We start from the raw sequence: 10,150 nt of genomic DNA on the forward strand, positions 1-10,150 counted from the left end.
AATTTAACATCTATATTAGAATACAATTTTAGTATATTCTTAGACTTCTGTCTTCTGCATTTTTGTTCCTACTTATTTGGGGTTTTTTTTGTTTTTTGTTTTTAAAACAGAGTCTCACTCTGTCACCCAGGCTGCAGTGGTGTGATCATGGCTCACTGCAGCCTTGACCTCCCAGGCTCAGGTGATTTTCCCACCTCAGCCTCCCAGGTAGCTGGGAATACAGGTACATGCCACCACACCCAGCTAATTATTTTATTTTTTATAGAAACAGGGTTTCACTGTGTTGCCCAGGCTGGTCTCTAACTGGGCTCAAATAATCCGCCTGCCTCAGCCTCCCAAAGTGCTGGCGTTACAGACGTGAGCTACTGCACCTGGCCTTGTTCTACCTTTTGATGAAACTTTTTCTGTTGCTAATTACCTGATCTTGACTTACGCGAGACCTGTTTGTCGCCCAGCATCAATAACACTCTAGAATCCTAGGAGAGATTAGCTATTGAGGCTGGAAAATGTCAGGGGGAGGATCCATGATCTTTTGTATCAGAGTGCAAAATGAAGTATTCAAAGTAACGTTAGACTTTCTGCTCTACTAGGGCAGATTAACACCATCAAAAGGGCAAAGAGCAAAGTGTTTGAAGTTATATTGTGTTATGGAGGGCATGAGAGGGCATGGCCCACATTGTAGGTAGAAAGAGAAATTGTTAAGCCTCTTTGTGGAAACAATTTGGTGATATCATTAAAATTTATTATGTGCATACTCTTTAACCGATTACTTCCACTTTCAGGAAATTATTCTATAAATATTCCTACAACTATACACAGTGGATATTTGTTGCAACATCTTTTTTAATAGCATAAAACTGGAAACAACCCAAATGTCTGACCAGTAAAAGCTTGGCTAAATAAAATCTGATACAAAAGTAGACCTGGTTAAAAAGAATGACGAGCATTTGTATGAACTGATATGGGACATTGTCCCATATCAAGTAAAAAAATGTACAAAACAGTATAATATGCTATCCTTTGTAGGAAAAAGATAGATATAATTATACATACTTGTGTATACTTAATACACCCTTTATTTATACATTTTATATATGTGTGTGTATTATGTAGTATATACTATATAATTATATATATATATAAATACAGGCTCTGTAATTATACATATGTAAAATACGCATACATATACCATCTCTACAAGAATATGCAAGGAACTACGATTAACAGGGTTTGCTGGCCGGGCGCAGTGGCTCACGCTTGTAATCCCAGCACTTTGGGAGGCCGAGATGGGCGGATCATGAGGTCAGGAGATCGAGACCACGGTGAAACCCCGTCTCTACTAAAAATACAAAAAATTAGCCGGGTGTGGTGGCGGGCGCCTGTAGTCCCAGCTACTCGGAGAGGCTGAGGCAGGAGAATGGCATGAACCTGGGAGGCGGAGCTTGCAGTGAGCCGAGATTGCGCCACTGCACTCCAGCCTGAGTGACAGAGTGAGACTCCGCCTCAGGAAAAAAAAAAAAAAAAAAAAAAAAAAAACAGAGTTTGCCTTTAGAAAGAAGACCTCAGGAGCTAGGAGACTCTCTGTTGCATTTAGTATCATTTACATGTATTTGCTTATTCAAAAATATGTATATATGTACACACATGCACACACACACACACACAAAGAAAAAATAAATCTCAACTAAGGAAATTAAGAGAAAATATTGTTTCATACTGAGTTCTAGAGAATCTATGTCATAAACCTCTGGATCCTAGAATAACTATACCATACCATTATAGGTGTCTAAATGTCTCAGTTAAGGAAAATTTGCAGCCTGATTCAGAGCCCCCACCCTGAATTATCTTTGAGTAATGAGCCTTGGAACTGTCTTCTAACATTCTGGCATCTTTCTGGCATCTGGTATAATTGTTGCTTCATACACGTGGCAATTGGAGTAAGTAATTGTTATTTAGAAATACACAGTAATGCATTTATGATGTATAGTTGTGTTGAAAAAGGTTTAAACTGAAGGAGCTAAACAATGTTGGTGACTTTTTTCTTTTAGTCTTCCTAGTACATAGTTTTTGATTACCATGCACTCTGATAAACTTTGTTTTTAGGCTCGAATGCTCATCACAGAAGAAAACCTGATGAGCATTATCATTAAGACTTTTATGGATCATTTGAGACATCGAGATGCCCAGGGCAGATTTCAGTTTGAACGATACACTGCTTTACAAGCCTTCAAATTTAGGAGAGTACAGAGCCTTATTTTAGATCTCAAGTAAGTTTTCGTTTAATTATTAAACCAGTTGCAATTTATAGAAAGTCAATGTTTATGTTAATTGCCACTGTCACTTTTATCTTGTTCAGGTATGTGTTAATTAGCAAACCAACTGAATGGTCAGATGAGCTGAGGCAAAAGTTCCTAGAAGGGTTTGATGCCTTTTTGGAATTACTAAAATGTATGCAGGTATGTAAAAACTGTTACACTTTCTTTTTCCTTTTTTTTTTCTCTTTTCTCTTTTTTTTTTTTTTTTTTTTTAAATTTTTCTTTTTAAGAGATGGGGGTCTCACTGTGTTGCCCAGGGTGGAGTGTAGTGGCTAGTCATAGACACAACCATAGTGTACTATACCTTTGAACTCCTGGGCTCTGGCAGTTCTCCTGCCTCAGCCTCCTAAGTTGCTTGGGACTAGAGGCGCAGGCACAGGCCCAGGCCTGGCTTCTATGTTGTTGTTGTTGTTGTTGTTCATTGAAATGAACAGCTTTCTGTCTGCACATCTTTTCATTTCGTGCACATTTCCAAAAGATCAATTTGAATGGCCACAATTCTGACCAGGAAGCTCCTCTTTAATTGGAGATTCTTAGAAAGGTATGGAGCAAAGGAGATCCCAGCAAAGATTCCGGCATCTACTGCTCTTGGGTTCTGTGTTGGTTTTTTTGTTTTGTTTTGTTTATGAGATGGAGTCTCACTCTGTCACCCAGGCTGGAGTGCAGTGGCGCAATCTCAGCTCACTGCAATCTCCACCTCCAGAGTTCAAGTGAATATTCTGCCTCAGCCTCTCAAATAGCTGGGATTACAGGTATACACCACCACACCAGCTATATTTTTGTATTTTTAATAGAGAGGGGGGTTTCACCAAGTTGTCCAGGCTGGTCTCAAATCCCTGACCTCAAGTAATCCACCCACCTCAACTTCCCAAAGTGCTGGGATTACAGGCGTGAGCCACCGCACCTGGCCAGTTTTGGGGGTTGTTTTTTTGTTTGTTTGTTTTGTTTTGTGACATAGTTTTTCACTCTGTTGACCAGGCTGGAGTACAATGGCACAATCTTGGCTCACTGCAACCTCCGCCTCCTGGGTTCAAGTGATTCTCTGACCTCAGCTTTCTGAGTAGCTGGGATTACAGGCACCTGCCACCATGCCCAGCTATTTTTTGTACTTTTAGTAAAGACGAGGTTTCACCAAGTTGTCCAGGCTGATCTCAAACTCCTGACCTCAAGTGATCCGCCCACCTCGGCCTCCCAATGTGCTGGGATTACAGGCATGAGCCACTGCGCCAGCCACTTTTGTATTTCTTTGGTTTCCACTAATGTTCTTTCTTTAGAGGTTACAAGTTTATTTTTTTAATATGCTTTCTTGGAAGTATAGTCAAGTTATTTGAGAAACTGTAGTCGTTTTTGATTTTGCTTTTTAATGTTTCCATGTTTCTTTTTCTCTCCTTCATGTGATATTTATATAATACAGTGTAGACCTTTTTCCCCTGTTTAATTCTCTTTTTAGGAAACATCCCTATATACAAAACAGAATCTAGAAGTAGAAACGAACAGGTATATTTAACCAGTTATAACTGTAAGAAGATAGGTGACGTCTCTAAAAATCTGAGCAAGTACTATTATGATTCCTTTAGTAGCCACCTGGCTTTCTTAAGAAAAGGAATGACCAAAGTTGACTTACCATTTTTATTTTTATTTGTTTGAATTTATTTTTATTTATTTATTTATTTTGGAGGTGGAGGTTTGCTCTATCGCCCAGGCAGGAGTGCAGTGGCACAATCTTGGCTCACTGCAACTCTGCCTCCCAGGTTCAAGCAATTCTTCTGCCTCAGCCTCCCAAGTAGCTGGGATTACAGGTGCACGCCACCACACCCAGCTAATTTTTGTATTGTTAGTAGAGATAGGGTTTCGCCATGTTGGCCAGGCTGGTCTTGAATTCCTGACCTCAAGTGATCCACCCGCCTCGGCCTCCCAAAGTGCTGGGATTACAGGCGTGGGCCACCATGTCTGGCCTGACTTACCATTCTAGTTCCTAGGTTGGGTGGTAGTTCATGGGTGTTTAATTTATTATAATACTACTATGTTTTTCATGTATCTGTAAAAACAATAGCTACTTTGGTCATTTTTGATACTTGAAGTATTCTGTATTCTCTATTGTTTAATAAGTTCTGACATACTAGAATAGTTAGGCTAGTTTCTGAACGGTAATTTTAATTAAAAGCTATTTATTGTTTTGCCTTCTTTCAGGCTCTGTGAAAACTTAACTGCATATTAGGACATAATATTAAAACTTTATTATAAAATACAGTTATAAATTCAATAACATTTTAAAAGCTTGTCACATTTCTTTTAACAATTTTTTCTATAGACAATACAGCTAAAAAGGAAGGATTATTGCAGTGAAATATTGAAGTATTTTATTGCCTAAAACAGATCTTGGATGATACCTCTGAAATAATGCGTTTATTGGGATTTCTAAATTTATATTTTAGAGAATGTTATATAAACACATAATTTTAAAAGCTATTCTCATAGTACTTGAAGTTTCGTGTTATAACTTATACCTTCTATGTTTTTATAATCAATATATATTTCTTCTACATTACTTCTTAGGTTTCCATATAAAAGAACAACTATAATTTTCATTCATATATAATTTTTTCACTTCCTTTAAGGGAATGGATCCAATTACACGTCAAGTAGGACAACATATTGAAATGGAACCAGAGTGGGAAGCAGCCTTCACACTACAAATGAAATTAACACATGTCATTTCAATGATGCAGGACTGGTGTGCTTCAGATGTGAGTTTCTTCTAGGTGCGGGGAATAGGAGGAAAGTGGAAGAGGGAGGAATAAGCAGAATCCTAAGTAAATTTCAAGGAGATCTGGAGAAAACAGTGGTGATACTTAGTTCATTAAACAGCATATTTTCCTTCTCCACCTATAAACTTAGTAAAATTTTAAAATTCTATAGCCTTAGGAAAAACTTGAAAAATAGAGAAAGAAACAATCCAAATTGTCTCTTCCCTAATATAACTATCTTTGTTTTTTTTCCATAATCCCTTCTAGACTTTGAGAATATAAAAATGGTAGTTTATAAATTTATTCAAAAATAAAGTTTTATTATTGGTACATTTGTCCTGTGTCTTAAAATTATTTTGGCCTTCCTTTGGCGATGAAGTCTAGATGAGAGCCTGTATACATTATGAGGTTAGGGAGGTTTCCGTAAGGTCTGAACAATCTGTAAAAGTTAACGGAACAAAGAGTAAATGATATTCCTGACTGAGAAGACAGCTGCATTATAGTCTGTGATGACAGGGACTAGAGTAGTCCTAGGAGCTATAGAAAGGTTTGTGGTTGGAGCACAGAAGTAGAGAACAGAGATTTGGGCACAGGAGTGATTTTTCAGGGCCTTGGCCATGGAAAGAAGTTTTGAATGTAATTCTTTTTTTTTTTTTTTTTTTTGAGACACAGCTCACTCTGTTATCCAGGCCAGAGTGCAGTGGTGCAATCCCAGCTCACTGTAGCCTCGACCTCCCTGGGCTTAGGTGATCCTCCCACCTCAGCCTCCCGAGTAGCTGCGACAACAGGCACACACCACCACACTGGCTAATTTTTCTATTTTTTGTAGAGACAGAGTTTTGCCATGTTGCCCAGGCTGGTCTTGAATTCCTGGGCTCAAGCAATCTGCTTGCCTCGGCCTCCCAAAGTCTTGGAGTTACCGACGTGAGCCACCACACTCAGCCTGCATTTTATTTGAATTGAAGTGGGATGCCTTTAGAGATTACCATCTCTCTATTAAATTCCCTGCTTCAACTCTTGCCCCTTTATCCATTCTCCATACAATGACATGATTCAATTTACATGTTTTTTAAAATTGCTCTGTATGGAGAATGGATGAAGGGGGCAAGAGTCAAAGCAGGAATTTAATAGAGAGATGCTTGGCAATGCCTTGGAGTTACTAGAGATAGAGAAAAGTAGCAATAATGAGAGAAACTTAGAAGATGAAGTTGCCAGCTTGGTAATAGATTGGACAATGGGGAATGGGGGAAAGGAGGGTATTGGAATAACTTGTAGATTTCTACACTATATGGGTAAATGTATCATTCACTGAGATGAGGGACACTGGAAGAGGGACCAAATTTGGGAGGGAGGATTGAGTTTGGTTTTGCCCATATTGTTATTTGAGGTACTTACTCATTGAATTTAAGGTGCTCATTCAATGTTGTAGAAACTCAACCTTTTGAGTAACTTACAGAAAAACCCTCTTTTTTAGGAAAAAGTGTTAATTGAAGCTTACAAGAAATGTCTCGCTGTACTGATGCAGTGTCATGGTGGTTATACTGATGGTGAACAGCCAATCACACTAAGCATTTGTGGACATTCAGTGGAAACTATCAGATACTGTGTTTCCCAAGAAAAAGTTAGCATTCACCTCCCAGTTTCTCGCTTACTTGCAGGTAAAGCATTTCCCCTAAAATAAAACCCTAAAATTATCTTTTAAATTGTTGTTTGTGGTTAATATCTGTGAATACTTACTTTGTGCCAGACGTTATTCTGCGATTTCTACATCATTAACTTATCCAATCATCACATCGTCCTGTGAAGTAGGTATTATTATTAAGCTTGCTTCACAGATGGGAAGACAGAGGCATAGAGAGTGACTTGCTTAGTAAGTCACACAACAAGAAAGAATCATTGGCATTATGAGGAAGTTTGGCACCAGAGGCCGTGTTTATAGCCGTTATACCATAGTGCTTCTTTAGACTTAACTACAGATACCACATGTTTTATCATTTCATCGAATCCAGCTTCAAAGTCTGTGTTGTTACCATTCAAATTAATCTGTCACTTAAGCAATTACTAATCACTTGAAGCCACCCTAGGTTTTCTATTCTCCTTTTTTTCCTCTCCCTCTGAACTGTTTCATATATTTATTGATAGCTTTTTACACAACAGGTCAAGAACAAGGCCATAATGGGGTGATAATTCTTTTAATTTCAAGTAGTTGATTTATAAGCCACTTATAATTAATTGGTAGAATGTCTGAAGCTGCCATCTTACGTGGCCAAAGACTTTGAATATGCACTGATCCATCTCTGCAGACTCGTTTCGGTACAGCTTTCATATTTCTTGATTCTAGGTATACACTGTTGTTTTCTTTAGTTCCGTTTTAACTCAGAGAACAGAAAGAAATTTTGAAGGTATTTTTACTCATTGTAAAATATGTCGTTTATGTGAAGTTTGTAGCTCAGTAGCTTAATGTGATGTGAGGGTGTGTTTTTTGTTTTGTTTTGTTTTTTTCTGGAGGAGATTGTAGAGAATTTGTTTCGTTTCTTCCTTAAATGTTTGACAGAATTCACCAGTGAAGTCATCTCATCTGATGCTTTAGTTTTTGGAAGATTAGTAATAATTGACTCAATTTCTTTAACAGATACGGGCCTGTTTAGGTTATCTGTTTCTCCTTGTGTGAGTTTTGGTAGTTTGTGTCTTTCAAGGAATTGATCCATTTCATCTAAGTTATCAGATTTGTGGGCCTAGAGTTGTTAATATTCCTTCATTGTCCTTTTAATGTACATGGGGTCAGTAGTAATGGTTCCTCTTTCATTCTGAAGGCATTTTTTGTTTCATTGTTCTGAGACCTATCACATTATCCCACTGATAGACCCTTGCCACGGATATATTATTGAAGTCATGGTAATTTAAGATAATTACCTACTCTGAGGCTTATAAAGTTGTTATTCCTAGACATATGAATATTAAAATGATACAATAGACCATTACCTAGAATGAAATCATGATCGTAAGAAGAAATCTCTCTTATTTCTATAACTTGTTCAGGCCCAGTTGTGTTTTTATAAGTATTTTGAGCAACTGAACTGTCGATCCTCAACACAGGCAGTTGATGGCATGGTGTTGTGGAAAAGTGTTGGATAGAAGGCAAGAAAGTGAGGCATGCGTGGGGAAGTAGCACACAGGTACAGCATGGCGTGCCCTGCACATGCGCTTAAAAAAAAAATAAGGCAAGAAATTGAGTAATGAGTCCTGTCTCCAACTGAGCCACTGATCTCTTCTGCCTTTAAAAATCTGAGTGAGACTCTGTCTCAAAAAAAAAAAAAAGTCTAATTTTATGGGAGGAAGCTGATGCTGATAGTTATCTACAATGAAAAAAGTCAATACTCTAAAAATGTACTAATTTCTGCCTAGGTTTTTACCTCCCTCAAAGCTGTTGTATGAATATTTTTGAGTATTCATTTCATTGTATTTGATAAACCTTAGCCTAACTGCTTATAATCTAATTGGAAATCTAAGTAAACCAACATAAAACAGTTCATGGACAGTTTGAAGCAAGTGGTAATGGAGTTTGAGCAGTAAATGTTTAGAATAAGCTATTAGAATGGCATTAGTAATGCAAGTTTTCCTAGATGAAGAAAGCTTCAAACCAGGCTTGAGTAAGTGGCCATTATATATCGATAAGACTTTAAAGGGTGTCCTCTGTTTAAGCAATAGCATAAACAGAACACACCCAGAATGAACTGAAGGTCGGGCATGTTGGCTCATGCCTGTAATCCCAGCAATTTGGGAGGCCGAGGCCAGCAGATCACCTGAAGTCAGGAGTTCGAGACCAGCCTGGCCAACATGGCAAAACCCCGTCTCTACTAAAAATAAAAAAATTAGCTGGGCGTGGTGGGGTGCACCTGTAGTTCCAGCTGCTCTGCTCGGGAGGCTGAGGCAGGAGAATCGCTTGAACCTGGGAGGCGGAGGTTGCAGTCAGCCAAGATCCCTTGAGGTTAGAAACTAAGGAGGCTTTGATCCTAAACCGAAAGTTTTGGGGAACTTAATTCAAAGGTCAGTATCAGTGAAGACTGTGAATTCCAGGGCCAGTTTCTCCATTCAGTGGCCAGAAGGATCTCTCACTGCTATACTTTAAATGGGAACAAATTCCATGGCCCAGTGAAATACAACTCTTAAAGTTGGCATAACGTGTATATAAATTGTTTTGATAGCTTTTAAAATGTCATCAGTGTGTACTAGTACATACAACTAAGACTAGTTCTAAGTGTGCCTTTGATAACAGATTCATGAGAAGCATTGAAAAGCCTCTTTTATTAGCCAGGCGTGGTGGCGGGCGCCTGTGGTCCCAGCTACTTGGGAGGCTGAGGCAGGAGAATGGCGTGAACCCGGGAGGTGGAGCTTGCAGTGATCCAAGATTGCACCACTGCACTCCAGCCGGGCGACAGAGCACGACTCCATCTCAAAAAAATAATAAAAAGCCTCTTATGAATATAGTTCATTTTCTATCTTAATTGGTAATTTGATAGGTTCCTAAAGATAAAAGAAGTTAGATATAAAGTTGAGTGAATATTTAGGGTATTTTTCCAAATGATTTTTACCGATAGAAATACTGTTTTTTGTTTGTTCTTTCATGCAGGTTTACATGTATTATTAAGCAAAAGTGAAGTGGCATATAAATTTCCAGAGCTCCTACCTCTAGTAAGTGGTGCTTGCATTTAAAAGTGAATACCTATTTATTATGTTCCTTGTATTTGAAATCACTTTGAAACACATTTTTAGTTTGGGTTCTCCAGAGGAACAGAACCAGTAAGGTGTGTGCGTGTGTGTGTGTGTGTGTGTGTGTGTGTGTGTGTGTGTGTGTGTGTGTATAGATACATATAGAGAGAGAGACAGAGATTTGTTGTAAGGAACTGGCTCATGAAATTGTGGGGGCTGAAATCTGACAAGTCTGAAATCTGCAGGGGAGCCTAGCAGACTGGAAAGACCCAAGGAAGAGTTGATGTTGCAGCCTTGAGTACAGTGGCTGTCATAAAGGCAGAATTCCTTCTTCCATGAGGGTAATCTGCTTTACTCAGAGTCTATGTTTTTTTGGGG

At 38.5% G+C, this 10,150-nt stretch overlaps 1 protein-coding gene across 1 annotated transcript in view; it reads left to right on the forward strand.

Moving 5' to 3' along the window:
* The window catches only part of UBR2 (ubiquitin protein ligase E3 component n-recognin 2), a 127,179-nt gene that overhangs the window by 68,650 nt on the left and 48,379 nt on the right, over positions 1-10,150 (forward strand). The window contains exons 12-16 of the mRNA XM_032140517.2: positions 2,104-2,267; positions 2,357-2,456; positions 4,934-5,062; positions 6,537-6,720; positions 9,693-9,754. Coding sequence (XP_031996408.1) covers positions 2,104-2,267; positions 2,357-2,456; positions 4,934-5,062; positions 6,537-6,720; positions 9,693-9,754 — 639 coding nt within the window. The remainder of the gene's footprint in view (positions 1-2,103; positions 2,268-2,356; positions 2,457-4,933; positions 5,063-6,536; positions 6,721-9,692; positions 9,755-10,150) is intronic.

Source organism: Hylobates moloch, unplaced genomic scaffold (genome assembly GCF_009828535.3).
Source record: "Hylobates moloch isolate HMO894 unplaced genomic scaffold, HMol_V3 SCAFFOLD_20, whole genome shotgun sequence".
Lineage (NCBI taxonomy): Eukaryota > Metazoa > Chordata > Mammalia > Primates > Hylobatidae > Hylobates > Hylobates moloch.